Raw genomic sequence first — 18,926 nt, 5'->3', positions numbered from 1 at the left:
CAAACCTGCGTTTGATTGGTATAGGAAATGATTGTCTTGTTTTGTTTTACTTGCAGTTCGGATTCTGACTTTGGAGTCCATTGGCCAATCAACTTTCATTATTGCTGGCAAATTTGCATACTGGCACACTTGACCGTTCCTTCATCTGACATGAGTTTTAAATTTAACACAGAAATAACAGATCATTGTTCACCATAAATTGACCAGAGGGGTGACTTCGTAAGCCCATTTCATACCCACCTCTTTGTCTTTCTCAATTAAATCCCTAAGTTTGGAAGCGTCCATTTCCATGTTGTCATTCATGGGCACATCTCTTACTATGACGTCATGCATGCTCAGCAGTCGCATGGCTTTTGCAAAGGAAAAGTGGCACAACTCCGTCATGTACACCACGCATCTGATTTGAGAAAAGTGAAACTTCAACCAGTTGACTAGACTAAAAATTTTGCGATACACACTATCTTCCCTGTCGCATAATTCCTTTATCGGATAGACAATGATATACCAGTATATACCAATATATTCTATGTGTACACGTAAACCACTCCCGGGTACAATTCAAAAAAGTCATGTCCCTGAACGTGTATCACGACATCTGTATTTTTTCTCCAGTCTTATTGTTGGAAAACTAACATTCATGTAAACCCTGTCGGTGAAGTACTCATTTCAACACCAACAAATAGATACAGGACTCTAATACTTTTAGCAACATAATTATACAATGCAACAGATGCATTTAGGGAAAGCTATTTAAAGTGCCGACAACCTAGCTTGCTGTTCACAAAGTTAACTGTGAACTTTCTGCAAAAAAATGGCAATATTAGCATCATCTTCAGGCCTCCATATTATTCGTTTTATGTTTTCAGGGGGTTGATCAACAGTACTCTTTTTGACCAGTATTTCAACTATGCCTACACTTTAATACCTCTTCAGATTTGGATGCGATATCTTCTCCATGCAAAAATCCTCAATTCCCGCCCTAATTAAACAAATGGACATCACCTTGCCTTTCAAAGTCTCTGGCTTTCAACTTCATGCTGTCTCGTGCAGTTGCTATGGCGATAATAATTGAAGACGTACCGCCCGAGGTCAATGTCCCCGCATGCTCCTCTTGGTAGCCGATCAGTGAAGCTGCCCAAGATATCAGCGATTTCTCCAAGCGGGCGCCCTCTGGGGCGTTGAAGAGTGCGCCTGTATTACAAAGACAGAGAAACATTCATTGCTATTTGTATGGCATTGAGTGAAGATCCGTTTTGCAGGTTTTGTTATCACTAAGAACAGTGGAGTCGGTAGAAATTAAAACAACATTTAACGATTCTTGTCTTGATTGTTGGAATGTATACATAATATCAGAAAGCCGTCTGGGAGTAGAGATGACTCAGAAAATTAAAGCTACAAAGTGAAGACTCGGCATTTACAGGGACTTTGGTAGAAGCACAAAACAACGAAGGTCGCCATGCCTACTTTTTCTTGATTGGAGACTTCAACAAGTTCATAATTATAAGCGTTGCTTGTACTTGAAACTCAAAATGACGACATTCCAACCGAGAAAATTCAATTTCACAAATAACAAGATGGCGGAAACTAAAGTTAGGATTTGTGCCATGTTTAAAACCCAATCTAGTAAGAAAAGTACTATAAGGCGTTAACAGTTTGATATTTCCACTAGGTGCTTTCTACCTTACAGACAACCTTTTATTAATGTCACAAAAACAAAACTGATTTTCTCAGAATAAGGAATCGCTTTTTCACCATCTCACCTGTACACTGATCAAGCACAGAGGTGTAGTATCTTCCTAACGCAGAGACATACAGCCCGCCCCCGTGTACCAAGGACATGGACATAGCGTGAGCTTGACAAATCCCGCTGTATTGAACATTGTCCTCGTATAGATCCATTAGTTCTTCTGAAAAACAAAATACTCACGAACTTCACACGCGAATTAAATAGAATATATTCAGTCTGAACGCTAGGGGTGCAATTTGCATATGCAAATGCCATTTCCTTTCGAACGGCACTCAGCAACTCGGTCTACACTGTGACCGTTGGCTGGCTAACACAGTTTTTCAGTCGCTCCCAAATCCTCATTTTTTCGCCGATAATTATCATTGGAGACCAACTTCATCTCTTCAATTGGATTTTCTGAGAAGGTAAGTGACTTTTCGGGGCTCTGTTTGAAAAATTAAAGTGAATTTTGCGATTTCAGCGATTTTTCATAGTACGATGTTATATGTCGAGCGCGGACTTGTGTTGCTGTACCAACTACGGTAGCATGAAATTAAGGCCCAAAATCAAGCATAGTTCGTGGAATTATACTATAAATTAGCTTTTTACCGCAGAATTTTGTCTGTTCATGCCAGGAATTTGATGTTGGGCGGCAAAGTTCGCCGCTGTGTTTTGCCGCTAAAATCCAATATGGCGCCAAATCAACATTAGTGTACTGTACGTTTACACGTACACTGTGTACTGCATACGCTCATAGTGAAATAAATCCCCAAAATGTGCGTATTTTAGGTCAAATGTTACTTTTTTGGGGGAAACTATCATCAAGTGACACTTTTAGGTTGTAATACGTAAAATTCGTGTCACAGTTGTTTTTAATTATTTTCCTCTTTTTTCTTCAGGGTCATCACAGTCCGAGGATGGCTTCGAAGCTTCCAGCCGGGGCTTCCCATAGAAAAACTTGTGCATGTGACCTCATGGTTGTTCACTTTTAACTTTTTTGACGTAATTTTCGTGTCTGATTTGTCTCAGTTTGTTGCAGTCAAGTCTCTGAGGCTTAAGTATTGATCAAACTTCAGGTTTATTTAGAATAAAGCTGTTGTCTTTGCAGTATATTGAATTCAGAACTTATTAATTTTCTTTTTAATTTAACCAACACAAAACCAACCGACACGTTCCAATATTTATTGAGAAATTCGTGTCACCCGAGCGGCACTTTCAAAGGCTTCATTAAAGGTGAACTTCTCCGATATGCTTGCACATGCAACAACGACATGGACTTCATTGAAAAGGTCAACTTTCTCACACGCAAACTTCAACAACAAGATTATAGAAAAAAAAGATATATCTCGTATAAAGAAAGATGTTAATCTCACCAACCATCGACGATACCTCACCGATAAAGATAAGAGGAATATGACATAAGAACAAAACTGGTTTACACAACGACCTTCAGTCCATTCATCAAACCAGGCAAATCAAACAATGTCTAACAAAAAATTGGAAAATAATAGAAGCCGATCAAACACTGGTCAAAGTTTTTCCAGAAAAACCTATCATAGCATACAAAAGGAATAAAAACTTAAGAGACATCCTCGTTCAGGCACAAATCAAGCACGAGGATAAAATAAACACGAACGGTCTGACCAACAAACCACTCAAAGTTCAGACCACAACATATCCATACTAGCATCTCTAGTTGATGAACAATCGCTACTATCAAATTAACATGTGGGATAAATAGCTCCAACACATAACCGGTTCTTTCCCGGGGACCCAGATCACATGACCAGGGTCAAAGCACTATCGATTCACCGGTGTCTCGCCATGTTTCTCCATATCATTAAACCACATTGATCGAATCAATATACCGCATCACTATCAAAGGTAGAAAACGATGTGTAAAGTTGCTCTCATTTTCCTATATATAGAAACAGACTTCAAGATACATAAAACAATATTTATAAATTCTAAAATTCTGAGAAAAAAATATACTAAAGAATTGTAGTTGTAGTTAACATAAAATTATTCTCGTTTGTAGAGGCCATCTAATCTGTGGTGAATGTATAATGCCCACTGTAACAAGTACTAGAAAACGGCATTCATAGGTGAAATTTTTAGACGAAGTTTCGCCAAGGGTCTATTGAAAAGTGTACCATTTCCAGTAAAATAGTTCTGTGAAGTTAAAAATTGGTATACACAATCAATTGTTACTGAAAAAGACACTGCTGAAATTTGATCGGTGTTCAAGACCCGGAAGACCATTTACTAGCCCCGTTTCTCCTTCATAGACAGACCCAAATCGTGTTATGCAACAGAAACTACTCAGTATACACATCGACAATCTTTTGAAGGTAGGTTTATTTTTACATGACAAACTGTTTATATCAGAAACAAATTCCTAAAAACACATATTACCTATAACATTCACTCAGGTCCGCGGTATAGCGTGAATATAGGCATGTTTAGGCGACCCATGCTTGTGTGACCCCTGCGTACTACTGCGACCTTGTTTTGAAATGAAAACGAGGCTATTTTTCTGAGGGCGCTGTTCAAATTACACCCCCAGCATTCAGAATATATTGCGTAACGAGGGAAATATCAGTGACAAGTCGAGAGTCATACATCTTCGTTGCCATCATACTTTTGCCTCTTTTGAAATAGGGATTTGTTTGCGGATTTTTCAGATTTTGTATTTCATTTCCTTTTGTACAAGAGGCTATATGTACAAGAGGCTATATTTTTTCATCCCTAGTGAGTACTACAAGTAGCACATTACCCGAAGGACTGTATAAGAATTAACATCGTTATTACCATAAAAAAAGACCACCACCACCTCCATCGTCACGATCATCATCAACGTCGTCGTCGTCATAAGTTTTGATTCCCTCATTTTACATATAGGTCATAACGACCTGTCGCATACTGTTATGATGATAAGTGATACTATATTTTGCGATCATTATTTGCAGCATTTACTCGGCACACCAGCTAGTGTAAAATACCCAACTGGTTCGTACATATCCTAACATGAAAATTGATAGATAACTTACCAATGTCTGTGCCATCATCGCTGAAGGGTGTGTTCAGAACAACTGAGGACGATTTGTCCTTTGCTTTGACGACCACCTTCTTTGATTCCGACTCGGCCAGTCCCTTCAAGAACTTTTCAGCTTTGGCATTCACACATTGTGTCAGCCTCATGCGCTCCTCTGAATCTGGCTCCAATGTCATCGATATCTCTTCTAATTCTTCAAGCTTTTTCTCTAGCGTATCCATTGTCTTAAAGAAATGCAAAAACCGGGGTGAATAGCTTTGCTGCTGTAGGATGAAAGGGGTAGGCTGCTTTTTATAAGACAAAACAACGGATTTTGTCAAAATTGTGTCAACGCTTGTCGATATGCGGACGTGAACAATAGATCTCAAAAAATCTGTAGCGTGCGTCTATCAAAAGGTCAACCCGTGGTGGTTAACCTTTCGATGACCCGCATGGACGCACCCCGCCACAGATAGCTGCGTTTCAACGGCTAACTTATATATTTCATAGTTCATCAATACACAATTTGCGTGAACACACACGTGCCAGCGAGCTGTTGCCTTCTTGGCTTGACCAACATAAGCAACCTTCAACTCCATACTTTGGTTGAAATGTTGTTTTCAACGATAGAAATGGACCAACCTTGTTTTATCACCCTTTCTCCAATTGGCATAGCAATGAATAAGGGAGGAAGAAGTTCACATTCACGCTCGAATCGATATCCTCGATCTCCCTGGCGTCACCTAACTAAAGACGCGATTGTGCAGTATCTTGATCAAAGCTTAGTCAAAGGTTATATGAAGTTTGGCGCCGAAGCTCAGTACAATGGTGAGCGTGCCGACCTTAATATAAGACTGGTACGCCCAAGATTCGCTGTAGCTTAGGGACCGTTGAGTTTTTACGGGCTGGGGAGGGGGGGGGGGCGGCAAAATCTTGTCGCCGGTGTTCAAAAAAATATAGACCCCCCTGCATTTTTTGTGAAAAAAAGATGACCCCCCCCCTTTGTCAGACGGAAAAAATTGATGCCCCCCCTGCTGAAAAATAACAAAACCCATATGTCAAATTTACCCACACGGTTTGGATTTGACCTCCGGTACACGGCGCACTTTATTCGTGTAGCAGAGATGCCAGTGCCCGCCGGTAAAGAGGGTCGATCATGGCCATTGCATAAAGTAAACCTAATTGGAGTGGGCCACCAAAGGCGTCCGCCCATTAAGAGGGTCATGTGCTATTACATAAAGTAAATTTATTGTAGTGGGCCGCCGAAGGTGGCCCGCCGGTAAAGAGGGTCGATCATGGCCGTTGCACGAAGTAAACCTAATTGGAGTGGGCTGCCAAAGGCGTCTGCCCGTGAAGAGGGTCATGGGTAATACATAAAGTATATTTATTGTAGTGGGCCGCCAAAGGCGGCCCGCCGGTAAAGAGGGTCGATCATTGCCATGGCACAAAGTGAACATTATTGTAGGTAATATGTTTTTGAAAATGTGGTGACCCAACCTTTCCTACCAGTGAAAAAGCGATGACCCCCCCCCCTTCGCGGGTTCCAAAATTAGGATACCCCCCTGGATTTTGCCGCCCCCGCCGGCGTAAAAACTGAACGGTCCCTTATCCTTGCATTCATTTGTTTAACCTTTGGACAACTAACCTTTACACAAGCTTACACTTTCAATTCTTGTTCCAGGCTTGTGCAGTAACCTATGCCCGAACTTTACGGATGATGTCATCCTCGTTTCTACTAGCTTAGGGATCCGTTGACCCAGCTTTTGACCCAAAGGGTTATTTTTGCTCAGTTTAGGGAGCCTATTTTGCTGCCGAGTCTTGGCAAATTATTGGTTTGAAAGTTATGATCACATTTACTGAAAAATATAGACCGGTAATCAGGCTTTGGATAAAATAAACACACGAACGCGTTCAGAATCTGTTTGCGTTGAGACCGACATCGCGAAACAGACACTTTTTTATCGTTCATGGTCCAGTACGGCCGGTGCTTTTAATTTCATGCTATCTGTGCGCTACTTAAGAGTGCTGTAACCTCCATAAATGTAATAATCTCCACAAATGTAATATCAACTACAATTGTAATAAAATCAACCACAAATGTAATAAAACAGTCAACCATTAATGTAACAACCCGCAACCACAAATGTAATAAACAAATTAATCATAAATGTAATAAAACTCAATCATAAATGTAATAAACTTGAACTTGCGTATGTGATCATTTGTTTATCAATGCCCTGAGTAAATAATAACTTTAATAAGACTGGTGTAATGTTAATGCATACTTTCCTGAAACTAGGTTTCCTTTCCGAAACACAGAATAGAATACTTTGAGAAACGCTATCAGAAAACGGTGAGGTACTGATCAAACCGTTAAATAATGGAAGTGGAACAGCAGTTGTACACACTGATAATTACATAATAAGGAAGCGTCAAAATAACTCGTCAACCAGTGATACCACACAAGTTTATGACAGATGACTCAGACCAAATAACAGAGAAATATAAAACCTTATAACAGAAACTTACGACATAAAAAAACATGTTGACGAGAACATATATCTATATTTCAATCAATTACTGTTCTAATGTTTGGAGCTTACTTCCAATTGCAATATCTATGCATTGGAGCGTCAACAGAGACGTGCAATGATACTTATTCTTGACACTGTTCCGTCTCTTTCCACTTATCAAATGTATACTCAGCTTCATTGGCTGCCGATTAACTTGAAACTCCGTTGTAACCGTATGGCCCAAATTTTCAGAGCAACTCACAATCTAACCCCTGACTATATAACTAGTATGTTCAATAATTATATCCCTTCCAGATCACTTCGTTCTTCCAATCAGAACCCCCTTAAAGTTCCCAAAGCACGTACACTTCTTTATCAAAACACCTTGTCTGTTGCGGGTGTGGATGAATATAACAATCTCCCCAAATCAATCAGGGACTTCGAGTCACTGATAAGTTTTAAGAAATCTTGCAACAACTTTTGTATTCTATTTACTTGTCTGATGCTTCTTCGTAGTTTTTTTGATATTTGTACTTCTGTGTTTTTTGTGTTTTCAAGTTGTTGCTGTAATATGATTTTCTTTTGTTTATTCGACCTCCATGAAAAGAGGACTGGTGTTTCACCTATGGAGTTATCGAGTTTAAATAAAGATTAACTATAACAATAATCTAGTAAAACAATACGAACACTACCTTGAACACAGTAGAACAAAATTAGACATCGTAGCATCCCCATGCAGTGAAGGAACAAACTTCAAGTGGGACAACATAGGAATACAGACAATCTATCGATTATTCCACACAATTTATCCACTTAAGACGAATTTGAAGCGACTGATTAAAAAAGAACGGCAATTTTCGAAAAAAAACGGCGTTAAAGGATCTTTGTGTTATACAGTCTCCTCCACTCTGGAGTAGAGACTGCACTGACGTTCAGATTACAGCTGCGTCTCGCCATGATGGCCAATCAGTTCTGTACACAAAACAGGGAAACGTAAAATACACTTTCAAATATACAAAACACACTAAACGCAAACAATTAAGATATGAATAATGTGTGGAGTTGCTTTTCTTATTACATAGATCAATATTTAAGGGCTAATTCCTCGATTGCAACGACAAAATAGATTTATTACAATTATGGGTGATTTTTTTATTACATTTATGGTTACCATTTATTATAATTGTGGTTGGTGTTTTTATTACATTTATGGTTGATTTTTGTTACATTTATGGGTGATATTACATTTGTGGGTGCATTTTATTACAATTATGGTTGATGTTACATTTATGGAGATTATTAAATTTATTGAGGTTACAAGTGCGGCATGGTCGACTACATCATGACTTGTATGAATTAATCGCTAGCGCTATACGACAAATTTCTCGTTGACACGGTTTAATACCGTGTACTGAATTATATCGAGTATAGCCATAAATGAGCCACAAAAACCTGAAAATTGAGGACAGAGAAGGTGCACACACCACACTCTACGATTCGCAGTGACTGAGAAAGTTCTTGGTCCTGTTCCGTGTAAGTTTTTGACACAAGGCATATCACTAGTAAAGATACTCCCAAGAAAGACAAACTTTCATGTAGATCGTTTAAATAAGTTCAGTCATATTCAGGCAAGCCAGTGACAAAATTATACGAGCAGACGATGTACTTACCTTTGAAATGATTTACTCATATATAGCTGTGATATCGCAGCAGTGCTTTAAGTGACGTATATCGAACGCGCTCGGGTCAAGGGTCATAACCACAGTACTTAAATGCCTAGGACAATATATTGAAAGCACAGGACAACATATTACATGACTAGGACAACATATTGAATGCACAGCACAATATATTGAATTCCCAGGACAACATGTAAAATGCCTAGGACAATATATTAAATGCCCAGGATAACTTATCAAATGCCTAGGGCAACATGTAAAATGCCTAGAACAATATATTGAATGCCCAGGACAACATATTTAATGCCAAGGACAATATATTGAATGCCAAGGACAATATATTGAATTCCCAGGACAACATATCAAATGCCCAGGACATCATGTAAAATGCCTAGGACAATATATTGAATGCCCATGACAACATATCATGCCCAAGACAACATGTAAAATGCCTAGGCCAATGTATTGAATGCCCAGGAAAACATATTGAATGCCCACGACAACATATTTAATGCCAAGGACAGTATATTGAATGCCCAGGACAACATATTCAATGTCCACGACAACATATTTAATGCCTAGGACAATATATTGAATGCCCAGGACAACATATTGAATGTCCACGACAACATATTGAATACCTAGGACAATATATTGAATGCCCAGGACAATATATTGAATGCCGAAGACAACATATTGAATACCTAGGACAATATATTGAGTTCCCAGGACAACATATCAAATGCCCAGAACAACATGTAAAATGACTGGGACAACATATCGAATGCCCAGGACAACATATTGAATGTCTAGGACAATATATTGAATGTCCAGGACAATATATTGAATGCCAAGGACAATATATTGAATTCCAAGGACAGCATATCAAATGCCCAGGACAACATGTAAAATGCCTAGGACAATATATATTGAATGCCCAGGACAGCATATTCAATGTCTAGGACAATATATTGAATGCCCAGGGCAATATATTGTGTGTCCAGGGCAATATATTGAGTGCCCAGGACAATATATTGAATGCCCAGGACAATATATTGAATGTCTAGGACAATATATTGAATGCTCAGGACAACATATTGAATGTGTAGGACAATATATTGAATGCCCAGGACAATGTATTGAATGCCTAGGACAATATATTGAATTCCCAGGACAACATATCTATTGCCTATGATAACAATGAATGCCCAGGACAATTATATTGAATGCCCAGGACAATTTATTGACTTCCCAGGACAACTTATTAAATTTATTTTTCTCCGTGCGTTGCGCAAGGTCGATTTTGACCTGATTTTTGGTAGGATTCGTAACGTTCATGAAGGGCTGTGAGTATTTTCAAAGTACGAAAAATTACTTACTTTACATACTCCATCCTATGTTTCACATTTAATGCGGTACTTTATATTAATATAAAGATCCTTCAAATTATGAAAACCCGTATTGACATCTTAATAATTAAATTGCTTAATCTGAAATTGTACCACAACCACCCAGTGAAGTGGAATGGCCTACAGAGTTCTAGGTCAAGGTTAAAATGCCAAGCTTCACTCAAGCTGAATCCAAGGTACGCTTGATTTAAGATTCGGCAATAATCCTGCTCCAGGCTTTGGGCACAAACCTTATCTCAAAATTTGCAAAAAAGATTGGATTAATCTTTAACCACGACAAGCTTTGCCGATGAGCATTGAAAAACCTTTACGCAAGCTTCGAGAACCGCCAAGCTTGGACTAAGGTACTGCACAATCGCGTGTGAATAGCACAGTCTGTCAGATAGAAGAGAAATAAATCACTAAAAACAAACAAAAATAATTGTGCTGTTCCGATAACCCGACCTACCCTATTTATTACCCGCCGACCCTAGAGTTTTTAGAGCTTTGTAGACGCAAAAGTGAAAAAAGAAAAAAACCCGCAAAATCACGCGCCCAAGAAATAATGATAAAATCACGTGAGAACTAGCGCGAAACCCATGACGTCATTCATCGTTGCATATACGTTTCAAACAATATGTCATCATCTACTCTCCACTAACATTCATAAGACAAGCGCCATGATCCAGGAAGTCAAGTAAAAGTATATGTATCTGACGAAACAGTGATTCATAAGATGGTTTTTCCATCATTTACAAAATAACAATGACGTCATTCCTCTAGGCGACTACACAACACATTTAGGTATTACGAGAAAAACAAATGGTAAATTTGATTTAGCAGAAAATCTGCAAACTGCAAGAAGAACGCTGTATCAGTTGTTTGGCGCTGGGCTTCATGGTAAAAATGGTGTAAACCCAATCATCTCCAACAACATCTGGAAAGTTTAAGTTTCTCCAAGGGCGTTATTCGGTTTAGAAATCTTTGACTTAAAGAAGAAAGACATCTCTACCATGGAGAGTTTCCAACTGAAAACTATAATAATTTAGTTTTACAATAAAAACGAACTAAATCTGTGCTTTTATATATGTTTGACAATTGATACAAAGGTACTTGACCCAGAATAGCGTGTTTGAAAGTGCAGATGTGAACAACAGATATGATACTATCAGTTCATTTCTCATGGTAGTCTAGGGGTTAACTATTAAACATGTTCCCACGTCAAACCTTGGTATATCTGGGCATTTATAGGTAAATGTTGTTCGATGGTGACTTTTTGAATAATTTTCTTTACAAACAATAATAGTGCTCAATGTACAATTAAAGGCCAAACTGTAAATGAAAGTAAACATTACAGCTGCTGTCTGTTATTTATTTTGTAAAGCCAATTGTACTGCTAGTAGTTGAGTTGATGGAATAGTTTATAGTAAGATGTGATCTCTTTCATAAAATTACTTGAAACCTTGTATAAAAGTGATTATTTGTAAGGTTAAAAAGTATTCGCTTGAAGTTCAAAAGTCAAATGAGACATTATTGAGATATACTTGATATTGACTGTGACATGCAGGGTGGGGGTCACTGACTTTTGCTCATGAAAATTGGGGAGGGTCACTGATTTTCTCGTAAACATTTTAAAGGGTCACTAGTTTTCGCTTAGCATCATTTTCAAACCGGCCCTCCCCTCTCTCTGTAATTTCTGTCCAGTCCCTCATAAGCAAAATTTATCTAGCAAGAACTTCAAACCATTCGAAGTCGTCTTGAACCCATGCATTACTGAACTTTACGATTTATGATGACCAATGTACAAATTTACATGGACAAGTAAACAATTGAAGTGAAAAAGATTTTCAGCTAGTTAATTCTAATTAAGGTGAGGAAGGCTGCTTTCCGCAAGACAAGACCACTGGCCTTGATAAAATTGATGTTCCCTCCCTGATGACGAACCTTTGGTGTCGACGCGTGTAGATATACGGACGTGAACAATAGATCTCTGAAAACCTGTGACTTACTTACATATCGCACCATTGCATGAATACAGACGAGCCAGCGAGCTATTACCTTCCTTACATGACCAACAGAAGCAGCTTTGACCTCCTTGCTTTGGGTGAAATCTTGTTTTTAGAAATAGAAATGGACAAACCTTGTTTTTATCACCCTCTCTTCAATTGGCATTCCAATGAAAAAGGGAGGAAGAAGTTCACATTCACGCTCGAATCGATATCCTCGATCAACCTGACCATCATCTAGCACAGTCAGACAGAAGAGAAATGATCCGCTCCTAAAAGGAGGGGGCGTTCAGTTTCGATTACAGGGTGGGCCATAACATTCCTGTCACTTTTCTGCGAACATAGCAGCATCCCTTGAATGCATTGGGGTGCATATGAAGATTTAATGAAATCAAACGCTAAAACATTTTCTAGCAAATAAATGCGACCACTTTTCGATGAAACAAAAAACATGACCACTGATCAATTCTAAAATTCAGCACACAAATTCTCAGGCAGAATTTCCTCTTGATCGTCACGGATGACATGCTGACCCTGCCGTCCTCCATTATACGATTTCGCAGATCTTTCTTGAACTGGTTCCTGTTCTCGTCATTCTTGATGTCGTAGTAGAACACTACAGGGCAGAGCTAGAGGCACGTCGAACACGAAACTTTCTCGTTCTTGTGTGGGGAAGTTACCCAGAGTTATGTTTCATTAATAACCAAATAATAGAAGCTTTATTGAAATTGGTCTGTCAATTGGTATTTTCAATTAAGATGAATATGAAAAATAAAATTCTATTTCCATCATTTAAATAACGCTTTTGTGCTAAAATGTATTTTAATATTTTTGAAAATTGATTAGCCGCGAAAACCGTGCCAAAAAATCGGTAAAATAAAAATTTTGTCTGAAAAAAGGAATATTAAAAATTGGTTGTTATTTCATTAAAATCAAAATAGCATTTTAAAGGTGATTTCAATTTTCAATTTTCCATGAATTGGTTTGACGCTACATACACGCATTTTTTCCTGGTAATTTTCTCTAGTTTCCAATTGCTGTTCCAGTACACCTGTGATTGATCGTCAGATATTAATTAGAGCACACTTCATACGCAGTATGTTCTAATTGGTCATTGATAGTCACGGGGGATGCGTTCTTTTTGTGCTCATCCACTTAAACCACCTCATGAGGCATCACTTGTCGGAACTGTTACCTGCCAGGTATCAGTTCCGAAAAATAATGACTTCAAAAACTACATATGTGCATGCGTGAACTGGAATGTAAACAAAGATGTCGTCTGCGGCCGAGTGAAACGATAGTCCAGAAATTTCCCACTTTCTGAAGAAGTCAATTTCTGGATTACAACAAGGACTCGAAACGGACGAAAACGATAATCAAAGGTGCATTGAACGTTTTGCAGAAATATTGCGACACTGTCGGGGAGAACTTTTTCAAGTTCCTGAACCACTCCAACATTACTTTATTGTCATAAGTTTCCAGTTCAACGGGTTTTTTGTTCGTTCCTGTTCATTTCGTCTGATTTTGTTTAATCATCTATGCTTTTCGTCTTTAAAATGTATATAATTTGATGACTAGGAGGATAGATAAAGTAGATATAATTATAGTTTATGCTGGTTTGACTTGAAATCCGGCCGGACGCTCTTTTTACCAGTACCTGTACAAATATCCATCCGCAACATAAATATAACAGCTAAGTAATAGTCCAGTCAAAATATGAAATGACCCACCTCAAATTGCAACTGTTACAGAATTTATCTTTTAACTACTCAACTCAAAAAACCCATAGAAAAACATATCAAAAGTCTTCCAAAATATAAGGAGTGGAAAACTGCCTAATTTGCATAAATCCAAAATGGCCGCCAAAGTATTATAGATTCAATGCTTTTGGCCACTTACTGCCCAATATTGGTCAGATTTTAATATTTTTTTTTATTTCCATGTACCTTGTACATTTTAATCATATTTTAGACATGTTTACGATAATTCCATTGTTTTTATTTACAAAACAGGAACATAAGTCTAAAAACAATGGTATTCTCAAACACTTATTCTTCTAATCAATACTTGTTTCATGATTTTATAAGGTGCAAATGTCTGTAATGTTGAATAAATAAATAAGTAAATAAATAAATAAATAAATAAATAAATAGAAAAATGAGTAAATAAATAAATAAATAAATAAATAAATACACAATCAAGGGAACAATGCCTAATTTGCATAAATCCAAAATGGCCGCCCGGTATTATGGAATCAACACTTATGAATACATATTGCGCGATATCAGTCCGATTCGGACAATTTTTTTATGTTCTTTTAAATTGTACATTCTCTTCTAATTTCCAACATTTTTAGGGCATTTCCAATTGTAGTTATTAATAAAACAGGCACACAAGTCTGAATTTCAGGGTAAAACAATGGTACACACACACTTCACCTTCCAATCAGTACTTGTCTAATTTTGCAAGATGCTAACTTATATGGTGTGAAATATATAAATAAAATTGAAGGCAATCTCAGTATAACTAATACTGAATACGTATCAATTTTGTTTTTGGTTGTTAATTTGCCAATAACCTATTCCCTATTTCACATTAAAAGCCACAGGCTGAACTTACGCATTTATTAGAACATTCGTCCTATAAAAAGTGGGCGGTTTATTCATATCAAACACAGTTAACCTGGTTTGAAGTCTAGTTATATCTAGTGTTGTGATATTGTGTTACCAGGGTACACTGGTTGTCACCACAGTTGTGAAACTCAAAATGGGGTTCAATACTAGCTGGAATTGTAAAATTACCAGTTTCCCAAATGCTGTTTATTTTACACCAAATTGTAGATAAACAGCCGCGCCTGAATTGACAGGTGTGTGCCAGTGCGGGAGAGCCGAGCCAAAGGAGATGGGGTTTAAAGTCTCCTGGAAGGTGTACAGATCACACAGGAATTAAATAGTATTGGTAGTAAAGGGAAACAACTCCACACATCGTTCATATTCGGGTTGTTTGCGTTTTGTGTATGATATTGTGTACAATATAAGTGTATATCATGTTTGGCTGTTTTATGTAAAATGTTGCTTAGCCATGGCGAGACGTTCCCGTAATCTACGTGTCTTGTGTTGATCCGCACTGGAGCGGAGAGATTGCAGTGACAGTACGATCCTTTGGCGCTACGTTTCGAAAACAGAGTTTTCTTCATCAGTCGCTTAAAATTCAATTTTGATTGGTGAGACGTGTTGAACGGTTGATTGTTTTTATTTGGTAATATGTTGTTCCACTTAGATTTGTTGTTCAAGTAGGGAAGCTAAAATGTCTACTGTTTGATCTCGTTGTGTTTGTGTAGGTTCGTGTGAACCTGAGTTTGAGCTATTGTAGTTTTTGTGAAGTCTGGCACTGAAAGGTGTGTCGCCTATATTTCTGTCCCTTCTATATGCGATTATTGGTGGGTTTTGGAACAGTTTTTTTAGTGTTTCGTCTTTTCAAGTTCACTCCAGTTTTCTGTCAGGGCTTGCTTGATTTTTGTCGTTTCTATGTACGGGCTATATTTTGTTATAAAGACTATTGTATTGTTGGTGGCGTTATTTCTTTCTTTTTGTTGTTCAAGCAGTCTTTTTCTGCTTTTATGATCTGTCTCTCTGATAATACGTTCTATTTCATTTTTGTTTTGTTTTGTCGGTCTTGTAATTTTCACTGAATTTTGTGACTTTCTGTGTAAAATCAGATGTTCTGATGTATCATAATGTTTCACCTTTCATCAGACCTTTGAATGTTGCTGCCGGATGGCATGAGTTTCTTTGTAAGAATTGGAATGTATCTGTTGGCTTTGTTTGTTTCTTGATGTCGAGAATATTCTCTTTGTTGTATCGAAGACCTTTGTAGATAGTCAGGTCTAAATATGTGATTTCTTGAGAGGAGCTTTCAAACAAAAATTTGAAAGTAGGATGTATTTTGTTGATGTTTGATATGAATTCATTGAGTTCGTGTTGTGTTCCGATGAAAATCAGAAAAACATCGTCCCTGAACCTCAGCCAGGTCGATATTGTTGTTTGTGTTTCTGTATTATTCTCATTTCTGTCTCGTGAAATGCAATATCTGCTATTTCTGGAGAAGACGGGGACCCCATCGAGCATCCTCATATTTACCAGTAGAATTCATCGTTGAATTCAAATGTGTTGTTTTTTAAGATTATTTCTAGCAGAGCTATCATGTGTTTCATTGGTGGTTGCTTGATTATGTAATTGTTTGATGATCTTTCCTGATTTAATGCTCTGCCGACTGATTCAATTGTCTCATCATGTGGTGTATTCGTGTACATGGAAATTACATCCAATGTTACTAGTGTCGCTTTGGCCGGAACTTTGATTGTCTCAATTTTCCGTATAAAATCTGTCGTCTCTTGATGTATGTTGGTTGTTTCTTGACGATTTGTTTGAGAAAATGGTCAATGAATTCTGATATGTGAAATGTTGGACTGGAGCATCAGTTTATGATTGGCCATCCTACGAACATAGCTCCTGGTGGCGGCATTTTGTGTATTTTCGGTAGAAGGTACGAAAGTGGTGCTCTTATTTTTTTATTGACTGGACTCCCATATTCATATGTGTGATGGTCAATTTGTTTTTCATTGTACATTTCTGTTATGAGATTGTGTATGTCTTCTATTGTATTTTTTGTGTCATCTGTTGCCAATTTTGTGTAGTTTGTTTATCATTAAGTTGACATTGGCATTCTCTTATGTAAATCATCATTGTTTAAAATTGTTGTCTCCGTCGTTTATCAAACGGTTTGATGGTTACCTTCTTGTTTTTCGATAGCGTTTTTAACGCTATTTGTTCTGCACGTGTCATGTTGTTTTTTGTATTTCGAATAGGTGTGTTAACAATAGCAAATGTTGTCGCTTCCAAATAATTTTCTAGTTTTGTGTTCTAGGTTGTATGTGGGATCCATTTCGAGTTCATTTTGAATTGGTGTTGTACGGTCTGTTTGTGTCTCATGATATATCGGAGTCTCATTTTCCGAATGTATTTTTTATGTCCCTTAACAGGTGGATTGTGTAAGGACGATTTGGTGTGGGAATGAATTTTAAGCCTCTGCTAATACGTTGATTTCACTGTTGGTGAGTTTGTGTGTCGATAGATTCTTAATGAATCTGAGATTATTGTTTGATTCAGTGCTCAATTTTGTTCTATTGCGACGTTTCGTTATTTTCGTCATACTATGATTCTTGTTTCCGTGTTTCTTTTTTTGGCTTTGAACTTGGTCATACTAAGACACAACACAAAGCTGTCTCCCGCATTTCTGTCTCTCTCTAATCCGAACATATGTCCAAGTGTTTACCCCAGAAAACTCTGTTTTCGAAACGTAGCGCCAAAGTATCGTAGTGTCACTGCAATCTCTCCGCTCCAGTGCGGATTAACACGAGACACGTTAGATTACGTATACGTCTCGCAATGGCTAAGCAACATTTTACATAAAACAGCCAAACATGATCTACACTTATATTACACACAATATCATACACAAAACGCAAACAACCCAAATAGGAACGATGTGTGGAGTTGCTTTCCCTTTACTACCAAAGACGAAGCAACAACTGATGCATAATTTTGTCTTTGTTGTCTTTCTTTCTTATTTATGTATTTATTTATTAATTTTTTTATTTATCTGTTTATTTACTTATTTATTTGTTTGTTTATTTATTTATTTATATCACATTACAGACATTTATTTATTTATTTATTTATTTATTTATTTATTTCACATTACAGACATTTGTATCGTATAAAATGAAACAAATATTGATTACAAGACATAGTGTGTGAGAATACTATTGTTTTACGGTAAAATTCAGACTTATGTTCCATTTTTTAAAATAATAACGATGGAATTATCGTTAACATGTCTCAAATATGAAGGGAATGTACAAGGTATATGGAAATTAAAAAAAATATCAAAATCGGGCCAATATTGGGCAGTAAGTGGCCAAAAGCGTTGAACCTATAATATCGGGGCGGCCATTTTGGATTTATGCAAATAAGGCGGTTTTCCACTCCTTGGATTTTGGAAGACTTTTAATATGTTTTTATATGAGTTTTTCTGAGATGAATGGTGAAAAAATAAATTCTGTTGCAATTTGTGGTGGGTTTGCCCCTTTTATGGCATAAAATGACTGGACCATAAAACGCAATACAGTACTAGAGAAAAACAAACAAAGTAACAATAAAAATGAAAAGATAAAATACGGTTTAAACATTTTTTCATACCATATATGTATTGTATATCTATTTTGTCAGTTAGTAACTAGCGATACATAATATTATTATCTAATGTTCTGCTCTTATCTTTTTAACCGTTTGGCCGGAGGCCAGTAGTACTGAAATATAATCTATCTATCATTCCGTTTCCGATATTGACTTAAAACGTCTTAAGGAATGGGATGAAGGATCTGCAACAATTCAGTCGTCGAGCTGGAAAATATTCCAATTTCCCTCTCGTGTTTGTCCTACTAAACACAGCCTAACTCACATTTCACCCAAGAGCGTAGGGACAAGGATACGGCCTTCAGTCCGCAATTATGATGCAG

At 37.4% G+C, this 18,926-nt stretch overlaps 1 protein-coding gene and 1 long non-coding RNA gene across 3 annotated transcripts in view; one reads left to right on the top strand and one right to left on the bottom strand.

Annotated features, from left to right (window-relative positions):
* Window positions 1-18,926, bottom strand: part of LOC139145500 (tryptophan decarboxylase-like) — a 42,143-nt gene that overhangs the window by 6,045 nt on the left and 17,172 nt on the right. Inside the window, exons 1-5 of one of the 2 annotated variants that reach the window (XM_070716719.1) lie at window positions 5,403-5,627; window positions 4,777-5,005; window positions 1,761-1,907; window positions 1,008-1,191; window positions 241-397 (exon numbers count right to left, since the gene is read on the bottom strand). In XM_070716719.1, the coding sequence (XP_070572820.1) occupies window positions 241-397; window positions 1,008-1,191; window positions 1,761-1,907; window positions 4,777-5,002 (714 nt within the window). In that variant the 5' untranslated portion in view covers window positions 5,003-5,005; window positions 5,403-5,627. Of the gene's footprint in view, window positions 1-240; window positions 398-1,007; window positions 1,192-1,760; window positions 1,908-4,776; window positions 5,006-5,402; window positions 5,628-18,926 lie in introns of those variants that run through there. The other variant, XM_070716721.1, reaches the window with a different exon arrangement.
* On the top strand, window positions 1,962-2,836 carry LOC139145503 (uncharacterized). The gene is made up of 2 exons (XR_011554935.1): window positions 1,962-2,151; window positions 2,626-2,836. It is a non-coding gene; the product is annotated as an uncharacterized lncRNA (long non-coding RNA).

This window comes from Ptychodera flava, chromosome 12 (genome assembly GCF_041260155.1).
Source record: "Ptychodera flava strain L36383 chromosome 12, AS_Pfla_20210202, whole genome shotgun sequence".
NCBI lineage: Eukaryota > Metazoa > Hemichordata > Enteropneusta > Ptychoderidae > Ptychodera > Ptychodera flava.
The sequence above is the reverse complement of the archived record's forward strand: the minus strand, read 5'-3'. Positions and strand labels throughout refer to the sequence as shown.